This window comes from Pelophylax lessonae (assembly GCF_965119305.1).
Source record: "Pelophylax lessonae genome assembly, chromosome: 12".
Lineage (NCBI taxonomy): Eukaryota > Metazoa > Chordata > Amphibia > Anura > Ranidae > Pelophylax > Pelophylax lessonae.
Window position 1 is genome coordinate 172,665,391 of NC_138779.1, and position 27,853 is coordinate 172,693,243.

Consider the following 27,853-nt stretch of genomic DNA (forward strand, 5'->3'; position numbering starts at 1 on the left):
AATCTTACTGGACGAGGCCTTCCTAGCTCTAAGCAAGGTAGGAGTGACTGCCGACGAGAGACCCCGATCTCTCAAGATCTGGCTTTTAACAGCCACGCCGTCAAAGCCAGCGACTGTAAAGCAGGATGGAAGATCAGCCCAAGACAACAGATCGTCTCATTAGGGGAGCCGCCAGGGAGACTCGATGACCGTTTGCATGACATCCGTGTACCAAGACCGGCGCGGCCAGTCCGGGCCCCCAGGATCACCAACCTCGGTTCCGAGACCAACCTGCGAAGGAACCGCGACAACAACTGGATCAGGGGGAAGGCATAAATCAGGCAATACTGATTCCAAGGCACCACCAGCGCTTCCGAGGTGGCTGCCAGAGGATCGCGTGGTCTTGCCACGAGCCTTCCCACCTTGTTGTTTAGAGGAGGCGCGCCATCGCGCACACAGCATCGGAAACACCTCCGGGTGTAGGGACCATTCCCCCTGGTCTGGCGACACAGATAGTCAGCCTGCCAGTGTTCCATACCCGGAATGTGAACTGCGGAAAGCGCAGAGACCCGCGACTCGGCCCAAGGCAAAATCACGGCCACTTCCTTGGCCGCCGGGAACTCCAGGTGCCCTTTTGGTGATTAATGTACACCACCGCAGTGGTGTTGTCCGCCTGCACCCGCACAGGGTGGCCCTGAAGACGATCGCTCCAACGGAGCAAACAGAGTCCGATAGTTCTCAGTTCCAAGGCATATATCGGTAGGAAGGATTCCTCCACCAACCAAGTGCCCTGGGCAGACAAATTGCCCAGAACGCCACCCCAGCCCGACAGGCTGCTGTCCGTGGTGAGCACCTTTCAAAACAACGGCCGGAAGGATCTCCGTCAGAGCCGGAGACTGGAGCCACCACAGAAGGTCCGCTCTAACCCAGTGACTCAAAGATATCCTCCTGTCCAAGGACTGAGGATGCCTGTCCCACCTGGCTAGGATCTCCGCTTACAGAGATCGCGTGTGGAACTGTGCAAATGGTATTGCCTCGAAGGCTGACACCATCAATCCTAGGGACCGCATGCAGGTCCTGAGTGATGAGGATACGTCGTCCCTGAGGGACCTGACCTCGTTCAGCAGAGTCTGGAGTTTGTCCTCCAACAGGAAAACTCTCGCATGGGCGGAGTCCAGGACCATTCCCAGATAAGGGAGACGAACAGAAGGGAGAAATGTCGACTTCTGAAAGTTGATGGCCCACCCGAACTCCTGGAGCGTCTGAACCGTGGTTGACAGATCGCGCAACCGAGTTGACCTGGAACTCGACCGTAACAGGAGATCGTCCAGATACCCAAGGATTGCGATTCCCGCAACAGGGCCAGAACAGGAGCCAAAGCTTTGGTAAACACCCTTGGAGCCGAATGGAGACCGAAAGGTAACGCCACGAACTGATAGCGCTCCTCCGCGATTGCGAATCGGAGGTACCTCTGATGACCCTCGAATACAAGGATGTGTAGAAACGCATCTTTGAGGTCGATTAAAGCCAGGAATCTCCCGGGCTCAGAGAGACCACCACCGATCAGAGGGATTCCATACGGAATTTTTGAACCCGCGCAAAGCAGTTTAGAAACTTTAGGTCCAGAATAGGACACACCTTGCCCTCCTATCAGGGCACCGTGAACAGATTTGAGTAAAAACCCCTGAAAACCTGTCCCGATGTGACAACGGGACGATCACCCCCTGGGCGAGGAGATCCTGAACTGCCCGTTGGAGATCTTGGAAACGATCTGGGGTCAATGAAGATTTGAGGGAAAGAATCTGTCTGCTGGGCGCGATCGAAATTCGATCTTGTACCCCGACCGAATGAGTTCCTGAACCCATCTGTCCTGAATGGCGGACGGGGCTGCCGTGCCAGAGTGGGCGTCTATAGACTTGCCCACCCAAGGCTTCTTCTGGCCACCAGAGGCCTTGAAGAATTCGCCCTTGTCATGTGCCTTAAAGGCACGAAAGGACCCCTGGTTAGGTTTAAAGGAAGGGTCCCGCTTACTGCGGAAAAAACGTACCCTTGGACATATGGGGCAGCAGAGTGCTTTTACCCCCAGTGACCCCCTTCACCAACTCGTACAGGGAGTCCCCAAAAAGGCGATTCCCTGCATAAGGGATGTCAGACACCGTCTTCCTGAAAGTCTGGTCGGCCGACCAGCTCTACAGCCACACCAGGCGACGGATTATCACTGCGACAGCAGATAAGCGTAAGACTAAAGGGGCCTCATCCAAGGCGGCATCACACAGGCATAAAACCGCCTGAACAATTTTGGTCCACCATCTCCAAAGTAGCAGGAGGGGAGGAATCAGCCACAAGGGTGCGTCTGAGCACCTTAGTCCACTCCACCCCAGCCTGAGAGACCATTACTGAGGGGAACACGGGCTTCAGCAAGGAACCTGCCAGTGGCGGGCAAGAGATTTCACCCGCCTATCCTCCGGGTCTCTAAGCACTGGATAAGCCTCCATGGGCATCAGAGTGGCCTTGTGTAATCTGGATACCGTGTGGTCCACCTTAGGGGCCACAATCCAGTGCAAATCTGTTGGAGACGCAAAGAGACAACAGTACGGAAACCGCTTAGGTACCACAAAGGTGCGCTTTAAATTGCACCAAAAGATGGCCGCTTACCGGCGGATGGGGCTCAACCTCTAAGTGTAACATATCCTAAACAGCACCAATAAGTGCAGACACAGCAGCTCTTTCTTTGGCCAACCCAGCGGGGGAATCATCCCCCTCCTCGCCCCCCCCACCTCCCCTTCTGAATGAGAGGACTGAGACCCTTCAGGGGGGACACAGTACGTGGCAACCATATCCAGCTCAGAATCAGAAGACTGAGACAGTCTGGGCCGTGATCTAGCGGTCCGCTCAGACATAAACAGATCCACCTTAGACGCCAAAGTCGGGGGTGCACAGTAAGGGAGCCCAAGGCAGAGGATTCAGGCGTACCTGATCCCTCCACCAGCGCTGGGGGGAATTTGCTGTCCTGGGACTCCATATCCACTGCTAAAAATGTGTATGGCGCTGGCCCTTTAATACAAGTGACAGCGGCGGTTCCACCGAAATGCACCGCAATAAGGACAAGTCTATGGTGCTAAGGCACCAATACAATGCTGCCAACCCCCAAAAAAACAGCACACAAGCCCCCCAGAAGTGTTACCACGCTCCCAGCACGATCGGATCGTCAGGATGAAGGAAATGACGTCACGCCGCTAGAGGCCCAACAGCGGCCTGATCTAACCAAAAATGGCCGCAAATAGAAAGTAATGGGGAGGCTTCAGGAAAATGGCCGCCGAGCCCTGAATAAAACACACAGTGCCACACGCAAGATGGCGCCCGAAGGGCGCGAATTACACTTAGAAAATGGCTGCTGACTGCCCTTCACTGAAGCCAGAGCTGACTGCCCACATCCAAAATGACCGCCCCGCGAATCTTACATTGCGGCGGCCCCCATTAACTATGTCTGTACCCCAAAGTAAAATAAACATCACACACCCCCAAGGGGCTCAGGGACCCCCGTACACCCCCCCCCCACAGCGCGGTATGACCGCAGATAGCGCCCCAGCAGGGACCGTGAGGAAGACACAGGGACCACACGGACAGACATGAAGGGTGAAGGGGATCACACAGACTGCCATCCCCAGGAGAGAAGGCCCCACACACACACCCCCAGCATACGTCACAGACAGAGGGGGTAGCATGGTACTCACTGATCCATGCGATTTTGTGGGTGCCATTCTGCGACGGGAAGCCTCCCACCCCGGGTGGTGGGGGTGCCGTCAGCCAAGACAGGATGTTTGCCACACGGGACGTATCCTAGCGAAGTGGCCACTTTGCGGGCTTTGTCCCTGAGGACAGGGACAGGTCGTTTGCGAGGCATGGGCGTACGCATAGCCTGCTAAACGCTCAATGGCGGGCTGGGATTCTGTAAGGGTCTAGTACAACCAGTCCGATTGCCAGCTCCACAAACGCTGTAGTCTTCCGAAGTCCGACTAACCAAGCGCAGGAACAAATAAAAAGCTATCAGTGTAAAGAAAAAACACTTAGCAGAAAATAAAATAAATGAAAAACAGAGAAAAGGCTGAGACTAGCCGCAGCACAGGGAAGCCTGCCTACTCCTTAACTAGGCAAAAGACAAACTGAATTGGGAATGAGGCTAGCCGGGGGTATTGGACCAGAGGGACAGCCCCCTGTAGGTGTTTCTATGCAAGGTTTTGTGTTTTTAACAAAATCTTCTGTCTAGCTTACTCCTGTGGATAAGAGGACAATACCCATAAGTGAAGACTGTATGAGTGGGCGGCGACTGTCAGAGGACGTAAGAGAAATAGAATTTGTGTAAGAACTTACCGTAAAATTATTTTCTCTGAGTCCTCTGACAGTCGCCGCCCGATGGTATTAGCCTTCACTAATGGGTAATGGCGCACTCTGCAGGAGCAGGCTAGGCAGATAATTGATTATCAGGTTAATACAAAAAAACTTTTGTACCTCAGCACGCCACTAGGGGGCCATCCCTCAGCCATTATCCAGAACCTCATCTGATATTACCTCAGTATGTAGCAAGCAGTACCGGAAGGCAACAACCCCCAGATCCAAAAACCAGAGGGGTGGGGGCGGCGACTGTCAGAGGACTCAGAGAAAAGAATTTTACGGTAAGTTCTTACAAAAATTCTATTTTCTCTTCTGTCCTCTGACAGTCACCACCCGATGGTATTAGCCTTCACTAATGGGACATCCCAAAACAGTGCAGGTATGAGGGGTGGGAAAGCAACGCAACCAATTGAGAAGGTAACGCAAAAAAACGGGCTAGTAACAACCTGGTGTTCTTCTTCCTTCGGTCCTCCTCCGACGCTGTCACCGAGAGGCCCGCCCCCTTATGTCACCAATGATGTGACATAAGGGGCGGGGCCTCTCTGTGACGTCACCGGGAGGCCACGCCCCTAATTGCTATATAATAAGCTGCAGAGACCGGAGACCGGCATAATCACCGGGACAGCGTCGGAGGAGGACCAAAGGAAGAAGAAGACCAGAGGAGGCAAAAGAGCGGAGGGCAGAAGAGCAGAAGAGTGGAGGGCAGAAGAGCGGAGGGCAGACCAGAAGATCAGGGAGGAGAAGACCAGAGCGGAGAAGACCGGATGAAGACTTTTAATAAACTTTTCAAAACGTCTCCTGTCATTATTTACATACACTGCCTTTTATGGGGTGAATGGGTAGGGGTACAATGTACCCCATACCCATTCACATAGGGGTCCGGGATCTGGGGGGCCCCCTTGTTAAAGGGGGCTTCCAGATTCCGATGAGCCCCCTGCCCGCAGATCCCCACAACCACCGGCCAGGGTTGTGGGGATGAGGCCCTTGTCCTCATCAACATGGGGGCAAGGTGCTTTGGGGTGGAGGGGTGCAGAGCCCCCCCCTGCCCCAAAGCACCCACACCCCCCATGTTGAGGGCGTGTGGCCTGGTATGGTCCAGGGGGGGGGTGGGGCCATTCGCTCATCCCCTCCCCTTTCCTGGGCTGCATGCTCGGATAAGGGTTTGGTATGGATTTTTGGGGGGGGCCCACGTTTTTTTTCCCCATTTTGGCGTGGAGTTCCCCCTCAAGATTCTCACAGCACAAGTCGCACCGCAAGTCGGATCATCCTGATCCGAGTTGCGATGCGCCTTCCATTCAAATCAATAGGCTCCCATAGGGAACCATTGGTTTGGAATGGAAGAAAAAAAACGTATAACGTGGCTTAACGCACGTTAAGCAACGTTATTCAGCCTTAGCAGCGTCAGACGTTTTTACAGCTTGAGGCTGCAGCTCCAGAACGCACAGTTCCTGGGGTTTTTTTTGGAGCTGTAAAACGCCTATGCCACTTGGAGGTCCTAAAAGCTCTATGTGTGCATGAGGCCATAGAATAACATGGATGGGCGTTCTGCAGCTGCAAAAAAAAAAAAAAAAACGTCTAACGCTGCTAGCAGCAGCTCCAAAAACGTCCAGTGTGCATGAGGCCTTAAGGTGCCAATAATTTTGTCCAGTCCATTTTTTGAGTTTTGTGTGGAATGTTTCAGATTTGGCTTTTTGTTTCTCAACATTTGTGTCATACCAATATAAACAAAATAAGTAAACATGAGAATGCCTAAACATTTGCAACACATTTCAGGGGTGGTGTATTATCTGACAAACACGCAGGGGTGCCAATATTTTTGACCATGACTGCAAGTTATTTTCTGTGATAAATACAGCATAAGTAAACCACTCCACCAATATATTATTTTCTTTTAATTTTCTCCTTTTTTCTTACCTTGACAGAATTCCACACTTGCCTTTTTTGCGAAGAGAAATAATATTATTTCCAGCAGGGTGTCAACCTTTAGCCTTTTGAACAGCAGACTTTTTTTTTTCCAATTCTCCTTCTCTATAATAACACAGCCTGTTATCACTGTGCACAACTGACTCTTAGAGCCGGTTCACACTGAGGCGATCCGACTTCGAGGGGCGACCTGTGAAGTCGCGGTGCGACTTCGGCACGACTTGCAGGGACTTCACATAATGGAAGTCTATGCAAGTCGCTCCCAGGTCGCCCCAAAGTAGTACAGGACCCTTTTTCTAAGTCGGAGCGACTTGTGTCGCTCCTATTAGAACGGGTCCTGTACTACTCAATGGCGAGCGACCGACCGCGACTTGTCAGGCTGACAAGTCGCCTGACAAATCGCGCTAGTCTGAATGGGGTCTTACTGAAACACCTCAACTTATTTTTTTTTTGATCAGAGGCACCACATGAGATAGAGCAGCATGATCTATGCAAATGGCCAGAATCTTACATTAAAATGATTTTGAAAAATATTAAAGAGAAACTCTAGAGCTATGGTTAAAGAATAATTTCTTTAAAAATATATATTTGTACTTTTCCATGCAGGTTCTGAAGAAATGCCAATATAACGTGTTACCGTTCCTGAAGGGAAGTCTTGCCTACCTCCTCCTGGTTCTTTGGTAAATCTGTTCCAGGAATATAGATTGCTTATATAATTCATTGAAGAGCAGTTTGCTTGTCTTTAAAAGGTAAGCCCTAAGGCCTCATGCACACTGGACATTATCAAAACGTCAGTAGAAAGCTGTAGCTGTAGGAGTTTTTCAGCTTTTTTGCAGTAACGTTTTTCAGCCATTTTTAGCTTTTTTTTTATAACAAAACTATACTCCCACAAAAACGTCAAAAACAGCAGCTGTAAAAACGTTGAGTGTGCATGAGGCCTTATTGTGACTTGAAACAGCACTTTCTTAGCAAAAGATTAATGCAAATACATAGTTGGGCCATTCTGCTAAAAGCAGAATTTATCTTATCTTCAGAAAAGGAAACTCCATCACACTGGTTATTTGCCATAGGGTGCATGGAGAATTAGATATGCATCATCTTGAAAAGAGCAGTTATACTTTAATCCTGCCTTATAGACGAAATAAGCCCAACCTTTAACCACTTTACGTCTGCTCACAGTAATATTACTGCGGCAGAGTGGCTCGTTATCGTCTGACGACGTAGTACTACGTCGTCAGACACTCCCCCTTCTGGGCGGCGCTTGCGCCGCCGGAGGCTCGCTCCCGCTGTTTTCATTCACAGCGGGAGTCGGGCCAGGGGAGGAGCAGCGGCGATCGCCGCTGCTCTTACCCGATCGTCGGGGATCGAGTCTGGAGATCTGCCCGCTGTGTGTAAACACAGCGGGCGGATCTCCATAGTGACAGGGAGTGACAGATCGGACTGTTCAGCATAGCTGGACATCCGATCTGTCCATGACTCACTCAGTCACCTCCCCCCCTACACGTCAGTAAGCACCAGGCATACATTAACCCCTCCCTCTCCAATAAAATTAACCCCTTCCCTGCCAGTGTCATTTTTACAGTAACAGTGCATATATAGCACTGATTACTGCAGTAATGTCACTGGTACCCCCAAAAGTGTCAAAAATGTCAGTCAAGGGTCCGATCTGTCCGCCGCAATGTCGCAGTCCCACAAAAAAAAAATCGCAGATCGCCGCCATTACGCGTTAAAAAAAAAAACAAAAATGACAGAAATCTTTCCCTTTGTTAGTAAACGCAATAACTTTTGCGCAAACCAATCAAAATACGCTTATTGCGATTTTTTTTTACCAAACATATGTAGTATAAAACAAATTGGCCAAAAATTTTTTAAAAAATTGGTTTTTACATCTTTTTTGGGGGGAATTTCATATAAAAAAATGTTAAAAATATTGTTATTTTTTCAAAATAAACGCGCTTTTTTTGTTTATAGCGCAAAAAGTAAAAATCGCACAGGTGGTCAAATACCACCAAAAGAAAGCTCTGTTTGTGGGAAAAAAAGGACGTAAATTTTGTTTGAGTACAGCATCGCACGACCGCGCAATTGTCAGTTGAAGTCGCACAGCGCCGAATCGCAAAAAGTGGCCTGGACGGAAGACAGCAAAATCCTCCGGTGGTAAAGTGGTTAAAAATAAGTATACCCTTCCAAAACAACCTAATGCCTTCAAAGCCAGGAGACAAAGACAGTGTTTCCCTTATAGAACACCCCATCCAAAACTACAGGTGATATTTAACATAAGAGAAATAGAATAAAATTTTAATTAATTGATTTCAACAAAGCTTCTGTAAGCTAAAGCATGTTAACATTACAGAAGCTGACATTTCTTTTTAACTTATAGAATATAATATACACGTTATTCTCAATCCTGGGACATGAGCCCACCATACAGTGTAAGTGCCAGAGAAAAGATCTGTAAGTGCATATAAACATTAACAGCGGGAAAAGTTTAAGCAAGTGCAAGATTTGCTATGAAAAAAATGAAGCCCTGTTGAATGGAAGTAGATGTGCTATTGCATTTAGTAGCAAAAATGAATTATACCACTCTTGCCCTGGTTCTGGAAGCCTTGTAGAACTGAGGATAGTGATATCTGATTTAACAGAGCGGTAGCTAACCTCGCAGCATGGCAACTACCCTCAAAATTTCCCTGCATTAGAAAATACTACAATGGGTTGGGCGAGACATCAAGTCGTTGCCTTACAAGACTGAAACTAAAGCATCTCTGTACATTTACATCTAAAGCATAACTGGCACTCTAAACCAAAGGCTTCTTAGAGTTGTCTACAGCCTGGCATGGGGTGACTACTTTATAAAAGTCATTGTTGGTGGATTTTTAACCCCACATCTAAACCACTGCTCAACTCCACCAAATGGAGGTTCACCTAAAACTAACCAGTCTCTGAGAAAAATGATTTAAACTGGAAAAAAGGGATATCTATCCCTGAGGCCAATGCAGGCCAACTATGCAGTATTGTTGTTAGTTTCTCCATGTCTTTGACTGAGTAGTGACATCCAGGGAAAGAAAACCCTTTTTTTAGGTTTTGCTTCATCCTCCCGTGTGGCCCAGGCAGGGCCCTCAAGATCTCCAGATACGTGTCTGATGTCCAGTCTATATATGGAACTCAATTCAGTGCTGAACATATAGGAGAGCATGAAGGAGTAATGTGTCTCTAGCCACTCTGGCCAGTGTCCTTTACTCATGAACATCCCAAATTTCAGACAGTAATGGTGGCAGTTTTTTGTCCTGTAGGCGCAGAGCAAACACCTGCTCTGAGTGCACACTGCTTAAAGTTCGCAGGCTGACCAGCTTCATTAACATACGAGGAAACATCAGGTGATCCTGTAAAAGAAAAAGCAGGCTATTGAAAGGGAAAGAACTCCAGTTTATATGTTGCTCTTTAAAAATAAAAAATAAAATAAAAAACTAGAGTGTGGAGCAGGTTTATGATCTTTAGGGAAGTGGAAAGAGTGACAACTTCTGCACTTTTCCGTGTATGTTGTAGTATTTTATTAACCGGTTGCTGACTGCGCACAGTATATTTACTGCGGCAGTGAGCCCCGGCCAGGCAGAGTGACGTAGGTCTACGTCGCTCGCCTGTCACTGGGATTGGAGCCAATAGCGGGCGAGCGCGCGCTCGCTGAGGCGCGCGCCCGCCTCAGCTCGTTCAGGGAGGAGTGCGGGCGTGTGACCGGCGGACCCGATGTCCGCCGGTCAGTCGCCGATCGTCGGTACAGCAGGAGAAAGGCAGAGCGGCTTATGTAAACAAGTCGCCTGTCATTCTCCCCTGTGTAAAAATGGAGATCAGACGGTTCTACTATGTAGAACCGTTGATCTTTGTTTTTACACCAATAGCCATGTCCCACTACAGTTAGAAGCACGCCCCTAGGACACACTTAACCCCTCCCTGTCCAATACAGTTAACCCCTTCCCTGCCAGTGTCATTTTTGCAGTAACAGTGCATATATATAGCACTGATTACTGCAGTAATGTCACTGGTACCCCCAAAAGTGTCAAAAATGTCAGTCAAGGGTCCGATCTGTCCGCTGCAATGTCCCAGTACCGCAAAAAAAAAAAAAAAAAAAAAAATCGCAGATCGCCGCCATTACTCGTTAAAAAAAAAACACCAAAAATTACAAAAATCTTTCCCTTTGTTAGTAAACGCGATAACTTTTGCGCAAACCAATCAAAATACGCTTTTTGTGATTTTTTTTTACCAAACATAGGTAGCATAAAACAATTTGGCCGAAAATGTTAAAAAATTTAGATTTTTACATTTTTTGGGGGGGGAATTTCATATAAAAAAAAGTGAAAAATATTGTTATTTTTGCAAAAATTAAGCTCTTTTTTTGTTTATAGCACATGATCAAAAAATCGCACAGGTGATCAAATACCACCAAAAGAAAGCTCTGTGGGAAAAAAAGGACGTGAAATTCGTTTAGGTACAGCGTCGCACGACCGCGCAATTGTCCGTTAAATTCACGCAGTAAAAAAATCGCAAAAAAAACCCTGGTCAGGAAGGGGGTAAAATCTTCCGGGGCTTAAGTGGTTAAAACTGCGGAAAACAGGGCCAAGTTTATCAGAAATGCAGCAGAGCTCCTGATCTCCACACGTTAATGCTTTTCCTTTTTTCAAACAAATTTCTAGAAGTGTACTCGTTTTCATTCGGGAAAGTCCATTCACTCCAAAATTGAATGTTAAAAGTAAACACTTTTCAAAGTACTTTTGAAAGACATTCATCTTGTCATCTAATGCAGTGGTTCTCAACCCCGGCCTACAGGGACCACTAACAGGCCAGATTTTAGGTATTACCTTGGGGAGATGCAGACTAGAGTACTGCAATCACTGAGCAGCAAATGATATCACCTGGGATGTATTTCAGTTATCTTGAAAATCTGGCCTGTTAGTGGGCCCTGTAGGCCAGGGTTGAGGACCACTGATCTAATGTACTGATGACAATTTTTGTACAAAAGTTTTTTTCCTGAAAATCTACTAGCTTAGGTCTGAGGAAGTCTAGAGCTGCTACTGTGGGTTAGGAAACCCAACACTTGTATTATTTAACCAGTTTGGCTCCAGAGCAGTTTTTTTTTATTTTTCGCATACATGTAAAAATCTTAATTTTTAGTTAATAAAATTATTTAAACCCCCAGAACATTATATATTTTCTGAAAGCAGAGCCCCTGAAGAATAAAAAGGTGATAGTTGCAAATTTTTGTTTCACATGATATTTGCGCAACTATTTATTAAACCCAAATTTTCAGAAAAAAATATAATTAATTAATTACAGTGCAAAACCACACCATATAATACCCATTTTTGGTTAAAATATAAAAAGTGAGGTTGCATGGAGTACATAGATAGCAAACATTCTGTGTCCTAAAATTGTGTGCGCCCATGATCTCGCCAAAAACAATGGTGCCCAAAAATCACTATAGGTGTCGCTTTAAAAGTCTTCACAGCTCATCAGTTTAGAGTTACCTAGGAGCTCTTGTGCTAGAAATATTGTTCTCACACTGACGTTTGCGGCAATATGTTACACGTATGTTGCGACCGCGTTTTACATGCACGTACATATCCTGGGCTTGCGTTTGCACGGGTGTGAGGGGCTGGGGGGGTTTTCAGAAATGTATTTATATTTTTTTATATATTTAAATTTTATTTAACTTTTTTCTTTTATTTTTATATTTATTTTTACTTGATTGCTATCACAAGGGGTTAATAAACCCCTATCTGATAGCATTGGGCAGGTGGCAGGTACTCTTTATGGAGACATTAGGGATCTAATAGACCCTAATGTCTCCCCTGCCCTTCACACCATCTAACTAAGCACAGATCGGCTTGGTTAGATGGGTCTTCTGGCTGTGTTAGCCAGGAAAGGGTGCATCTGATTTGCATGAGAGATTGAGGTATGGATTTGCCTCAGTCTCACTGCAATCTCTCTCCCCCAGCCGCAGGCTGTGTTCCTCAGCACCAGTGAGGGCGGGACCGCCCAGGAACCAAAGGGGGCTTTGGACATCAGCTTGTGAATTAAGGTTCACTCTTTGGACATAGTACGCCCAAAGACCTGAACTGGTTAAATAAAGCAATGAAATAAAAATCCAGGCCACTTAATGTGAACTTTCACTTCCATGTGACATTTAGAGAATATACAGTGGGTATAGAAAAGAATCACCCCCTCTATAATAATTACATTTTGTTGATTTGCGGCCTGAAATTAAGTCAGGCACAGTTTTAGTTTTATCCAGCTGTATTTACTCACTGCAACTTATAACATTCAAGTGAAAGATAGAACACCAACATGTCAGAAAAAAATAAAATAAATTCAAAAACCGAATAACTGGGTTGGAAAAAGGATCGACCCCCCTAAAAAAATACTTGAAAACCCAATAAGGTGAACAGTGCACCTGGAAAGTATTCACAGAGCTTCACTTTTTCCACATTTGTTATGTTACAGCCTTATTTTAAAATTCATTAAATTCATTATTTTCCTCAAAGTTCTACAAACAATAAGCCATAATAACAATGCGAAAGAAGTTTGTTTTAAATCTTTGCAAATTTATTTAAAAAAAAAAAAAATTCACTTGTACATAAGTATTTACAGTCTTTGCGCAATACTTTGTTGTAGCATCCTTGGCACCAATTACAGCCTCATTCTTTTTTTGAGTATGATGCTTGGCACACCTATTTTTGGGCAGTTTCTTCCATTCTTTGAAGGGACCCTCTCAAGCTCCATCAGGTTGGATGGGGAGCGTCAGTGCACAGCCATTTTCAGATCTCTACAGGGACGTTCAATTGGGTTCAAGTCTGGGCCACTCCAGGACATTCAGAGTTGGTTTTATATATATATATATATATATATATATATATATACATACACAGTGCCTTGCGAAAGTATTCGGCCCCCTTGAACTTTGCGACCTTTTGCCACATTTCAGGCTTCTAACATAAAGATATAAAACTGTAATATTTTGTGAAGAATCAACAACAAGTGGGACACAATCATGAAGTGGAACAAAGATTATTGGATATTTCAAACTTTGTTAACAAATAAAAAACTGAAAAATTGGGCGTGCAAAATTATTCAGCCCCTTTACTTTCAGTGCAGCAAACTCCAGAAGTTCATTGAGGATCTCTGAATGATCCAATGTTGACCTAAATGACTAATGATGATAAATAGAATCCACCTGTGTGTAATCAAGACTCTGTATAAATGCACCTGCACTGTGATAGTCTCAGAGGTCCGTTTAAAGCGCAGAGAGCATCATGAAGAACAAGGAACACACCAGGCAGGTCTGAGATACTGTTGTGGAGAAGTGTAAAGCCGGATTTGGATACAAAAAGATTTCCCAAGCTTTAAACATCCCAAGGAGCACTGTGCAAGCGATAATACTGAAATGGAAGGAGTATCAGACCATTGCAAATCTACGAAGACCTGGCCGTCCCTCTAAACTGTCAGCTCATACAAGGAGAAGACTGATCACAGATTCAGACAAGAGGCCCATGATCACTCTGGATGAACTGCAGAGATCTACAGCTGAGGTGGGAGACTCTGTCCATAGGACAACAATCAGTCGTATACTGCACAAATCTGGCCTTTATGGAAGAGTGGCAAGAAGAAAGCCATTTTTTAAAGATATCCATAAAAAGTGCTGTTTAAAGTTTGCCACAAGCCACCTGGGAGACACACCAAACATGTGGAAAAAGGTGCTCTGTTCAGATGAAACCAAAATCGAACTTTTTGGCAACAATGCAAAACGTTATGTTTGGCGTAAAAGCAACACAGCTCATCACCCTGAACACACCATCCCCACTGTCAAACATGGTGGTGGCAGCATCATGGTTTGGGGCCTGCTTTTCTTCAGCAGGGACAGGGAAGATGGTTAAAATTGATGGGAAGATGGATGGAGCCAAATACAGGACCATTCTGGAAGAAAACCTGATAGAGTCTGCAAAAGACCTGAGACTGGGACGGAGATTTGTCTTCCAACAAGACAATGATCCAAAACATAAAGCAAAATCTACAATGGAATGGTTCACAAATAAACATATCCAGGTGTTAGAATGGCCAAGTCAAAGTCCACACCTGAATCTTATCGAGAATCTGTGGAAAGAACTGAAAACTGCTGTTCACAAACGCTCTCCATCCAACCTCACTGAGCTCGAGCTGTTTTGCAAGGAGGAATGGGCAAAAATGTCAGTCTCTCGATGTGCAAAACTGATAGAGACATACCCCAAGTGAATTACAGCTGTAATCGCAGCAAAAGGTAGCGCTACAAAGTATTAACTTAAGGGGCTGAATAATTTTGCACGCCCAATTTTTCAGTTTTTTTATTTGTTAACAAAGTTTGAAATATCCAATAAATTTCGTTCCACTTCATGATTGTGTCCCACTTGTTGTTGATTCTTCACAAAAAAATTACAGTTTTATATCTTTATGTTTGAAGCCTGAAATGTGGCAAAAGGTCGCAAAGTTCAAGGGGGCTGAATACTTTCGCAAGGCATATATATTATATATATATATATATATATATATAGGATTGGTTAAATCCAAGAGGAAGTACAGCTTCCCCAAGGATAACCAAGCGGTTACTAAGCAGACACTAGACTTCATGGTTGTGTATAAAACATATATTTATTAATAAAAAGATTGTAAAAGTGTCAAGCACTCATGATGGCCACATTCGGTTCACATCACATCCCTTCCCCACTCATAATGTCACCAATGATTACGTCCAGACAAAAATTGATATAACTTATGCGGATCTCCGCTAGTGTATAGATACTAGGTGTCAATGCACCTTTACCAAAACACCAGCATTGCTGCACACATAGGCCCCGGGGGTAGTGATATGCAATGATGACCAGTCACCAAGCTCTATCTGGTGACGTAAATGTGACGTCAACGCGTTTCACTACGTCATAATGAATGAAAGTTATGGTCAAGGGCAAAAGGTTTATTTGTTTTATTCTAAATTTATTTCAAAAAGAGGGGGGTGATCGGGAGGATAGGTGGTCGACCTCTGTGTTAAAGATGGACACTTTTGAAAAATGGCTATGGATAAGAACAATGTCACTTTAGGAAACTAACAAGGATGGCCCTCTCCCGAGCAAGACTGTCTATTAAAGACAGGAAAAAGGGCATGCTATCCTGACGACGCTACACATGATGCAGCGAAACGCGTTGACGTCCCAGTTACGTCACCAGAAATTCTGGACCAATAAGCCCCTTGGAGAACTGCCCAAGCTGGGTACCCGGAAGAACAACCGACGCACTGTCTTCAGTGGAGCCTTGAAATTCCAGCTGCATGCGGCTGACTAACCAGCACAAGCGAACATGCTGTACATAGGGATGCTTATCCGACTTACAGTGGACATATAGTGGACGGAAGCTAGAGTGGAGGTAAACCCCTAAGATCCCCAGCAGCTTGACAGTAAGTCGAACAGCTTTGATTACAGGAGGATCAATCAGATGGGGTAAGACAGCTCGCTTCTTATTACTATTGAGGCGATTCCACTGCAACCTTCATGGACATGTCTGCCTTTATACTCACCTAGAATCTATTTACCAATAACGGATTCCACCTTTGGATAATCTACAATTTTAGCACCTCCATTTTGAGTATCCTCTTCATCAGTAGACCGGATAGAGCTTGGTGACCGGGCATTATGAAATATCACTAGCCCCGGGGCCTATGTGTGCAGCAATGCTGGTGTTTTGTTAACGGTGTATTGTCCCCCAGTATCTATACACTAGCGCAGGTCCACACAGAATTTGCAGCACACATGGGTGGGGAAGGGAAGTGGTGTAAACCGAATGTGGCTATCGCCCTCCATCCCAAGATCCAGATAACCCCAGAGACATAATTTGTAAATTAAACAAATATACCCGTAAGGAGAGAATTATGCACAGAATTATGCAGCAAATGCAGAAGAAGCCCTTTATGATTTTGATGGAGCACGTCTCTTCTTTTTTTAAGATCTCTCTAGACGCACGCTAATGCCACGTCGGGCATTGCGCCCCCTTCTTGAAGAACTAACCAAAGCAGGAGTTACCTACACGTGGGGATTCCCCAAGCACGGAAGGATGGACAGTTCGTTATCTTACGCACTAAGGATGACTTGCCACATTTTCTTTCACTAGGCCTCAGTCCTGTAACAAACTTTAGCCAACCAGTGAAAATGGAGCTCAAACAGGAACTGGAGTTCACTTGAAAACATACATCCTCAAAGAGACAAGTCTCTTTTAAACAGCAGCCTGCAAAACCTTGCGGCCAAAAGAAGCATCCGAGGATGCCAACACATCAACTTTATATAATTTTGTAAACATATGCACAGACGACCAAGTTGCCGCCTTGCAACTTTTAACACTGAAGCTTGATGGCGAAAAGCCCAAGAAGCACTCAGCGGTCAGCGCCCTAGTAGAATGTGCCTTCAAAGAGAAAGGTGGAACCTGACCCTTCAGTTAATAAGCCTGTACCACCGTCTGCCTGATCCATCTGGATATGGTCGCAGCAGACGCAGCCATCCTTTGCAAGGTCTTTCCGTAAGGATAAAGAGAGAATCTGATTTCCTGAAAGATTCAGTAGCCAGCAGGTAAACTCTAATTGCCCGAACCACATCCAGAGAATGCAACGCAATTTCCTTAGGATGCTTGGGTTTAGGACATAAAGAAGGCAGCACAATGTTTTCATTCAAATGGAAATCTGAAACTACCTTGGGAAGGAACGACCGACTAGGTCGAAGCACCACTTTATTTGGATAACCAAATAGGGCGAACTACAGGAGAGTGCCGGCAATTCAGACACTCTGCGAGCATTAGTAATAGCCCCCAGAAAGGCTATCTTCTGAGATAAGGTAAGCAGAGAAATCTCCCTAATGTTCTCAAAAGGAGGCTTTTGAAGAACAGACAATACCAGATTCAGATCCCACAGAGGTAACGGGGATCACCTTGGAGGGGCCACATGACGGACCCCTTGGAAAAAAATGCGAATCAGTGCCACGGGCGTTGAGAAAACACACCTAAAGCCAACACTTGGCCCTTAATAGTGGCCAAAGCCAACCTTTATTTAAAACCACTTTGAAGAAAAGCCAAAATCCTAGCCATCAAAAAGAGACGAGGGTGCACCTTTATAGATTCACACCATGAAATGTACGATTTCCACGTACAATGATAAATCCTCCTGGAAGTAGACTTCCTAGCCTTCAACAGTGTAGGAATCACTGAACCAGAAAGACCCCTATCCTTCAACATCTGGCTTTCAACAGCCACATTCTTAATGCCAGCGACTGTAAAGCAGGATGGAAAATCAGTCCTTGAGACAGCAGATCTTCCCTGAGAGGAAGTTGCCAAAGTGTGTCAGCGACCAATCTTACCAGGTCTGCGTACCGAGACCGGGGAGGCCAGTCTGGAGCTACCAGAATAACTGGAATCCCCTCCACCTCTATTTTGCGCAGATGTTTCGGCAGAAGTTTCAGCGGTGGAAACGCATAGATCAGCCGATAATGACCCCAAGGAGCCATCAGGGCAGCTACAGCGTCAGCTAACAGATTCCGAGATCTGGCTACAAACCTTTTGACTTTCTTGCTTGAGCCACGAGGCCAACAGATCGACATCGGGAGTCCCCTATCCAGCACACAGGAGATAAAACACCTCTGGGTGGAGAGACCATTCTCCCTGATCCAACACCTGACGACTCTGCCTGCCAGTTGTCCACACCTGGGATGTGCACAACCGAGAGAGCTGGAACAAAATCCTCTGCCCCCTTTAAGATCTCGGCCACCTCCCAGGCCGCCAGGACACTCTTGGTGCCCCCTTGATGATTAATGTAAGCTACGGCCGTGGCATTGTCCGATTGAACTCGGACTGGACAAACCTAGAGACGATTTGTCCAGGGACAAAGGCAAAGTGTTATTACCCTGAGTTCCAGAACATTGATCGGAAGTCTGGACTCTTCCGCTGTCCAAGACCCCTGGGCACACAGCTTCCCCAGCACTCCTCCCCAGCTGGACAGGCTGGTGTCTGTGGTCACCACAGTCCAATACAATGGTAGGAAAGACTTGCCCTGGCGCCACCATAGAAGAGCAGTCTTTGTGTTTTGACTCAACCAAACCATAGAATCCAATGACTTTGGATCATTGTTCCACTTGACCAGAATTTCCTTCTGCAATGGTCTGGTGTGGAACTGAGCAAACGGAACGGCCTTGAAGGTTGACACCATCAGGCCTAGAACCCTCATGCAAATCCGCAGAGAAGACAGATTGCTTGACATTAACAGCCAAATCGCCCCCCTACATCTTCTGTAGCTTGTCCAAGGGAAGAAGAACCTTCGCCCAAGCGGAATCCAGAATCAGACCCAAATAGACCAGTCTGGAGGATGGTACCAGGGCTGACTTTGCAAAATTGATGGTCCAGTCGAACTCTTGCAGAGTTCTCACAGTGATTTCCAAATCCTCCAACAGAGCTGAACGAGAGTCTGCTCGAAACAGGAGATCATCCAGGAACCCCAGGACCGCTATATCCCCCTCTGACATAAAAGTGGCAAAATCGGAGCCAACACTTTGGTGAACACCCTGGGAGCCGAGGCGAGACCAAAGGGTAATGCCACAAACTGAAAATGCTCTACTTCCACAGCGAAGCAAAGAAAGCACTGGTGTCCAGTGTAAAAAGGGATGTGTAGATATGCGTCTTTGCTATCGATAGAGGCCAACAGGTCTTCCTGATGTAGGGACGCCCCCACCCTGCCAATGGACTCCATTCTAAATTTCTGTACCCGCATGAAGCGGTTCAGAGCTTTTAGATCCAGGATAGGACGCACTTTGCCGCCCTTCCTGGGGACCGTGAACAGGTTTGAATAAAGCCCCTGAAACCTTTCCCGAGAGGGAACTGGTACAATCACACCCTGCGACAACAGATCTTGCACCGTCTCTCGTAGATCCTTTAACTGATCGGGAGATAGGCAAAGACTGGACGAGAAAAACCTTTCCTCTGCCCGGGACCTGAATTAGATTTTGTAACCCAATCGAATCAGTTTGTGAACCCATTTGTCCTGTATCAAGGAAAGTCCATGGTTCTGAAAAGAAGCGCAGAAGTCCCCCCCCACCCCAGAAACAGGTGAGAGTGCCCCTTCATGCAGAAGAAGATTTGTCTGCAGATCTGGATTGGCCTGTCTTAGGCTAACCCGACCATGTCTTATTGGAACCCCCAGAAGACCTGAATGGCTTAGCTCCTTTCTCCTGCGACCCGGAGGCACGAAAGAGCCGCCTGTGAGCAGTAAATGAAGGCCCCCGCCATTGACGCCGAGCCTTACCTTTAGAAGATTGGGGTAGGAGAGTACTCTTCACACCCATAAGGCCTTTGATCAGCTCATCCAGGGATGAACCAAACAACCTGTCCCCCCCGTAAAGGGAAGGTCAGCAAGAGCCTTTTTGGAAGCCTGGCCAGCAGACCAGCTTTTTAACCACACCATGCTTCTAATGGCGATCCCCACCGCATACACTCTGGCTACCTGTGGAGTCGCATCCAGCGACGCATCGCATATATACAGAAGGGCTTGGGCCATCTGATCCATAAGCTCTATCGGGCCCGATGCAAGCTGCTATGTTTCCAAGCCGCTTTTCAGCAACTTAGCTCATTCTGTAATAGTCTGTGACACCAGAGTGATCACAAAGAGCGGTTTAAGTAAGGAACCGGCTATCACATGTAAATAGCGGGATAGAGACTCAATCCGTCTATCCGCGGGGTCTGTAAATACCGGGGATTCCTCCACTGGAACCACAGTAGACTTGTTTAGTCTAGAAAACAGGTGGTCCACTTTAGGTGGTACTGTCCACCAAGCGCATACCACATCCGCAAAGGGGTAGCGTCTTTTAAAACGCTTAGGCACCGCTAACATTGATTTGATATGCCCCCACTGTATATTGACAATGTTGTCAAAAAGTTCCGGACAGGGAAAAACCTTGCCCGACTTCTGAGATTTGCGGATGCCAAAAGACACCTGCGTCCCTGATGCTGTAGAAACATCTGCCATATTTCAAGTTTCCAGCACAGACACTATAAGTGCCTCCACCAGCGCGTTTTCCCGCGCGGCTGCTAATGAGGATACACCGCAGCGGCCATACCTCCCTCAGAATCTGAGGATATCAGAGCATAGGGCGCTTTCTGCTAGTGGCATTTTTTTTTTTAAACGAAATCCACTTTTGACACCAGGCTTTCTAAAACTGCTGTAAAAGCAGACAAGGGCTGCAACCCGGAGGGTTCCGCAACTGCACTGAGAGGGTCTGTGGATGAGATTTTGTCCTGGGACTCCATTTTCACTAAATACAAAAAATGTGCAGTATCGCTTTAAGAGCCTGCAATCGTGATCCACACCGCTGCACCAGCGGCACTAAAAGTCCCAGCCCAGCACAGCCTGCAACAGGGTGAGTGATAAATACCTACAGGGACCCCAGTAACATACCACCAAAAGGATATGAGAAGAGAAGAAAATGGTCTGCGCAAAGAGAAAAAACGATCTGAACACAGAACAGAAAATACCTGGGTCATATGCAAATCACCCTAGAAGCTCCCTCCTGTCCACCACGTGGACTCCAAGAAAATGGCCGCCCCATGCATTCCCAGGGGGACCCATCAAAACATGGCCGCCCATGCATTTCAATAGGAAGATTTTTCTCACAATGAAACAGAGCAAAATGGCGGCCCCCACGCTCCCATACCCCCCTTGGGGATTAAACAATAGTGGCATCAGGGGGGTCCCCAGAAGGAGCCCCCACCAGGACAACCTCCCCCAAATCTTCCCCCTCCCCGCAGAACCCCTGCAGCGGCCAAAATATATCCCCCCCTCGAGGTAGGAACCTGCTTGTGGGGGGGGGGGCCTGGTAGTAACGAGAGGCCAGGGGAATGAGGGATACCCGAGGGTCTGCCGTTTCCAGGGAGGAGCCTGCGTCCACCCCGAGACCGCCAGAGAAGTGGGGGGACACTTACTCACCATACCAATGCCATCAGGCAGGCACTGTTCCAGACAGACTACCTCTCCACCCGGGGTGGGGGTGCTGACAGCCAAGAGGTACGCTGCGACTCAGGGCCCCCCAGGTTGCATGCGTCTCGGCGAGGTGTTTCACTCGCGGGCCAGCCCCTGTCCATTGGGGCTCTGCCGTGGCGAGGCCTAGTGCTGGACTATAATCTTCGCATGCTCGCTGGCCAGTTGGCAGTTGCTTGTAATTCTCTCAGGAACATCTAACTAGAAAAAAATAAAGTCTCACAAAAAAAAAAAAAAAGGTTCCCAAAAAAGCGAAGACCAAGGTCCCAGCCAGGAACTAGGTCCTACTCCTAAACTAGGCAGAAACAAACTGAGGCTTACAGCAGAGTGTGTGGGTGTATGCCTGCAGGGATGGCCCCATAGGCATGGTAAAGCTTTTTCCTGCCTAGTGTTCTACTCCGGTAGGGGGCAGCATACAATGGTCAAGAATTATCTGGAGCTGCGTCTGTCTACGGTAGAGAAATGTGCATTTGTGCATTTATAATTTTTTTAAATGGGGAGCCTGGAAACAGCAGATCGTAAGTGCTATGCAGGGCTCTTGCAGGTTCTGTGCGTAAGCTGTTTGGCCGTACATCGTACGGCCAAGCAGTTACACATTAACAGGAAGCATCAATGAACTACCACAGCGCTCAAGAGGCCTGTGGTAGTTTATTGAGAACTACAAGCTGAAAGTCGCAAAGGCTACTCCCAAGGCCACAGGCTGGTCCCCTAAAGTCTGCAGGACAGTAAATTGGCCCTTAGTTTAGGAAGTTTGTAGACTACTGGTCAAAAGCATGAAGGGCAATGCACAGTACCTAGGGGCAATCCAGAGAAGGCCATGAGCTGCATGTAGAGAGTAAACAATATGCAGTGGCAGGGCAATGAGCAGCATTTAATGGAGTTCCTGTTCTGAAAGCAGTATATAATGGCAGTGCAGTGATCCATATGTAGGGGCAACAATTCTCATATACCTGGGGTCTCTTGATACGAGTGTAGGAGTGCAGAGCTTCCACATATGGTAACTGGAGATTCTCTACAAGCTGATGATTCTGCACATTTGGTCTGTCAGCAGAAAAAATGTTGATTGCTATAAGCAGAGCATACTCTGCATCATCCAACTGCATCTGCCTCATTCCACGTGAGAATTCAAAAATGGGGTTTATAAACTCCACCTGTAGTCCTGAATATAGAAGAAACAATGTTACAGTATTTAAAAGATCAGTTTACATAGCATCTTAACTGCACTCACTTAAAGCAGACCTATAGTCTAAAACCATTTGTCTTAAAGCAGTATTAAACCCAAAAGCAAACATTTATTGTATTGCACCTTACCATTTCTTAGATGTGATGGCTGCATTCAGTTTCTTTTTTAGGCTTATTTTTTCTATTTTTACCTGATGATCCAGCCAGTGAGTCTGTTGTTTTTAACAAAACAGTCTGTCCAGCAGATTATACCAGTTACAGAGATGAGACACACCATTTACTACTGACAGGGGTGCTTACAATGATCAGTTTCTAGTTAATTATGTAAAATCTTTATCCCAAAAGAAAATAATGTTTGCTGCAACTACTTATGAAGTATTAGCAGGAGTTTCAATTTATTGGATTTAAATCTGCTAGTATTTCTAACACTACCCCACTCCCCCCAGACTGACAACGCTGCTGTCCAACATTGCCCCCGTGCTCACTCATCCACAGTGGGGGTACTCAAATAGAGGAGGTGTGTTACTGGCCAAATCACCAGGTGAAAACAGCGGGGGGGAAAAGCCTAGGAAAAGAAAACTGATGCAGCCACCACATCTAATAACTGGTAAACTACAATACAGTATATTTTTGGTTTGGGGTTTACTACCACTTTAATTATGAATACTGGATCTTACATTTGTCAGAGATCACTTGTCAAGTAACTGGAGTAGTTTGGGACCTGGAATACATGGATGAAATGTAGGCACATGAACATATAATCTGGGATACTCTTATGCAAATAACACATTCAACCAGGCAATCTGTGCTTGGCCCACCCCACTTTTTTACCTATGAGCCTCCCTATTTGTCTTTGAGGCCATCCATCATATTGCTAGACATATAAGCAGGCTTGGTAGGAGGGAACCAGGGGCAGGCATACACTTCATAGTTGAAGCTGTTGCTTGCTGCATAACAGATCGGTTTTCAGGACTCTAGGAGTAAAGTCAAAGTTCTTCTTATGGGAACTTGTTTCAGTCATTGACGAAGTACCAAGCTGCAAAAATCTGCAAAGCAACCTGGCCACTAGCTATTTCAGAACAGGTCAGAAAGGCAGTCTTTATTTTTTACCTCTGAGAGGAACCTTTTCTGCTCGATTTGGAGGAAAAAAAGGTGAAGCCAGGGGGCTCCACTGGGACACAGGGATTGATCTTAAGGCTCCTTTCACACACTATGTCCGTCAAACGGACTCCGCTTTTCTCAGCGGGGGATCGAGCCGCCGATCCCCCGCTGAGCATCAGGAGGACAGCTGTGTCTCGGCGCTGTGTGCGGAGACACAGCTGTCAGTTCCCCATGCATCTCTATGGGGGAAATCGGATGGGAACGGACCGTCGGTCCGTTCTCATCCGATCCCGTCCGATCCGATCCGCTGGACGGATGGAAAATAGGGTTTCCATCCGTCCAGATTTGACGGATTGGATCGGATGTCAGCGGACATGTCTCCGCTGCCATCCGATGCCCCATAGGAATGCATAGGGGGCCGTTCAGATCGGCCAAAAAAACGGACAGGCGGATCTGAACGGTCCGCCTGTGTGAAAGGGGCCTAAAGCCTGCAAGTAGAAATTAGGCATACTCTAGGCACTATTAAAGCAATATAAAGTTCACATGATGCTGAAACTCCTTCACTAATAAGGCGATGGTAATTCCAGCACCACTGGAGCAAATTGGATCATGCTTTATTGGGGTTTTTATGCATTCCTTTCGATCAACTGTGTGTATAGGATTGTTTTTTTTTTTGGGTTGAACTGGATGTTTGTTTTTTTTTAACCAGATGTAACTGTTATCCACCCCTGTGCATGCAGCAGCTGCAAGAAGTCAGGTTGTGAAAAACAACTGGCATCAAGGAAGTCATGTTGTAAAAATGACTGGTATCAGTCTTAGTGATATTCAGAAATAACTGGTATATTTACTAGTTCAGTTCTCTTTATGAGGAGTTCTGGCAGATATACTATATGGCCAAACAATTGTGAAACCTGGCCATCAGCACCTGAGCTTACTGGACATTACATCAAGGGGCATCAATATGGCATCAATATGCAGTACTGGGGGCCATAACAAAATAAGTCTCCACTCTTCAAGGAAGGCTTTCTAAATGATTTCGGAGTGTGTGCCCATTCATCCAAAAGGAAATTTGTGGTGTCAGGTACTATTATTGGACAATAAGACCCGGTTCTGTGTTTCAATTCTTCACAAAAAATGATAAATAGATTGAAGGTTTAGAACTCAAGGTCCTCCCCATGTCTTCATTGAGAAGGCTTTGTGCACAGGGGGACAGTCCCACTGGAACAGAAAGGGACCTTTACCAATTTTCTGCCACAAGGATGGAAACACAGACTTCGGTCTAAATTTTCTTTGCATGCTTTGGCTCTAACAGTACCCTTCACAGGAAACACTTATAAAACATAATAATTTGGAGGGATGCCATCATAAACTATATTACCAAAAGTATTGTGATGCCTACCTTTACACGCACATGAGCTTTAATGGCATCCCTGTCTTAGTCCGTAGGGTTCAATATTGAGTTGGCCCACCCTTTCAACTTCTCTGGGAAAGCGGTCAACAAGGTTTAGGAGTGTGTCTATGGGAATGTTTGACCATTCTTCCAGAAGTGCATTTTTGAGGTCAGGCACTGATGTGGACAGGAAGGCCTGGCTCGCAGTCTCCACTCTAATTCATCCCAAAGGTGTTCTATCGGGTTGAAGTCAGGACTCTGTGCAGGCCAGTCAAGTTCCTCCACCCCAAACTTGCTCATCCATGTTTTTATGGACCTTGCTTTGTACACTGGTGCACAGTCATGTTGGAACAGGAAGGGGCCATCCCCAACATGTTCCCACAAAGTTGGGAGCATGAAATTGTCCAATACACAATAAATTCTGCGCTATGTGAATACTAAATGACTGCATAATCAGAAACTAACAATAATAAAACGATTTTAAAAAGTGCATACATAAAGTGAAATAATGTCCAATATAGACCTGCAATCACCATATAAGAACTAAAGAGTCCATGCAAATGATTGCTTGCAAAGAAATATAAAGCAAAAAAATCAAGAACACACACAGTGCTTGGTCTGCCATGCAATTCCTTCTCAGTGCCAAAAAACAATAGTGTGCCACCTCGATGTGCTCCCCCCCCCCCCACCCCAGGAATATTCTCACCTGGGGTAGTGTGATCACCGCAATTAAGCATGATCCAAACCAGCTTTTTAGCCCACTATTGGCTATATCCAACTTCTCCAACCTCCTAGGCTGCTCTCATTATGGATTGTAGCATCCTGATGTAATGAATAAAAGATAAACAAGCCAATAGTGCTTATACCCTTTTAAAATTTGCATTTATTAAAAAAAATTCACAGGGAACTTACAGGTGCTTGCAGAGCACCAATCCAACACAAGCATTCACAATCCGAAGATGACTGGATTTTTGTCTTACCATAAAATCCTTTTCTCTGAGGTTCACTGACGGACACAGCTCCATGTCTTCTTAGACCCTTGGGCTTATGCTGCTCTCTCTTCAGGAGTAGGTCTAGGCAGAAAAATTTTGGCTACGCCCCCTGAGGCAGTCCCAGGGGGTATACCATCACTTCCTGCTACAGGACTTCAGTTTGAAAAAAGCAGTGTCAGAAGAATATATAACTCAACCCAACAGACGGGCGGGTGCTGTGTCTGTCAGTGAACCTCAGAGAAAAGGATTTTACGGTAAGACAAAAATCCAGTTCTCTTTCGTTCACCGAAGGACACAGCTCCATATCTTCTTAGACCCTTGGGATGTCCCAAAGCAGTATCAACATGAGGGGTGGGAAAAACACAGCAATACATATAATTCCCAACAAGGGCTAAACATAGCCAACCAGGAAAAACAAGAGCTCAACCAGGAACAACTGGAGCTCACCACCAGGAAAAAAGACACCCTCAAGCCTCTGCAACCGCAGCCTGCAAAACTTTGCGGCCGAACGCAGCATCCGAAGATGCAAGTACATCCACCTCATATAACTTTGTAAATGTGTGAACAGACGACCACGTAGCTGCCTTGCACACCTGAACCACTGACGCCTGATGACGAAAGGCCCAGGAGGCACTGAGCACCCTCATAGAATGCGCCTTGACAGGGAAAGGAGGAACCTGACCCTTAATAGAATGGGCCTGCACTACCATCTGCCTGATCCAACTGGAAATGGTCACAACAAATGCAGCCTGCCCCTTACGAGGTCCATCCGTATGAACAAACAAACAATCGGATTTCCGAATCCACTCAGTCACAGCCAGGTGCACCCAAATTACCTGAACTACATCCAGGAAATGTAGAGCAATTTCTTTACGATGTTTCAACATAGGACATAAGGACGGAAACACAATATCTTCATTCAAATGAAACCACGAGACAACCTTAGGAAGGAATGCCTGACAGGGTTGTAACACCACTTTGTCCCTGTAAACCACCAGGTAAGGTTACCGACAGGACACCGCAGCCAACTCCGACACCTTACGCGCAGAAGTAATAGCGACTAAAAAGGCCACCTTCTGTGACAGAGGGAGCAAAGGCAGTTCACAAATGTTTTCAAATGGAGGCTTTTAAAGCACAGACAGTATCAAACTGAGATCCCACAGAGTACCAGGGATCGCACCGGAGGAGCCAGATGGCGAACTCCCTGAAAAAAAGTGTGAACTAAGGACTTCGCCGCCAACGGCCTTTGGAAGAATATGACCTAAACAGAAATCTGGCCTTTGATGGTGCCCAAAGCCAAACATTGATCTACACCTAGTTGTAGAAAATGCAACAGGTGAGACACAAAAAAGGAATGGGGGGAAAACCCGAGAATCACACCAAGTAATGTACGCCTTCCAAACTCGATGATAAGCCTTCCTGGAAGTAGATTTCCTAGCTTTCAACAGCTTCAGAATCACCGACTCCGACAGCCCTCTGTCCTTCAGTGTGTGTGAAAATATATACCGCTCTAACAATGTTGACCTGCAGCCAGCAAAAACGAAAGATGATTCGTAACAGTGAACAAGAAAAATAATAATGCAGCGCTGGTATGTGATAAATAAGTGACAAGAATTACAAGTCAATTAGAGCAAAAATTGCAAAAAAAGTGCCAGAAAATTAAGTATGTTAAAGTGCATAAATAATGTGAATATTGCTATTCAAAAAAGTGCAAAAATTGTCAAATAATGTCAATAAATAAAATCTATCTAAATAAATAGCCTCTGTAAAATGTATAAATATAGTGAATATTGCTATTCCAAAAAGTACCAAAAAAAAAATAAC

The 27,853-nt window shown here is 46.1% G+C and overlaps 1 protein-coding gene across 2 annotated transcripts in view; it reads right to left on the minus strand.

Annotated features, from left to right (window-relative positions):
- Positions 1-8,568: 8,568 nt before the first annotated feature.
- NR1H2 (nuclear receptor subfamily 1 group H member 2) overlaps positions 8,569-27,853 on the minus strand; it is a 199,454-nt gene continuing 180,169 nt past the window's right edge. For both annotated transcript variants that reach the window (XM_082274383.1, XM_082274384.1), the window contains exons 9-10: positions 22,315-22,523; positions 8,569-9,671 (exon numbers count right to left, since the gene is read on the minus strand). In XM_082274383.1, coding sequence (XP_082130509.1) covers positions 9,525-9,671; positions 22,315-22,523 — 356 coding nt within the window. In that variant the 3' untranslated portion in view covers positions 8,569-9,524. The remainder of the gene's footprint in view (positions 9,672-22,314; positions 22,524-27,853) is intronic.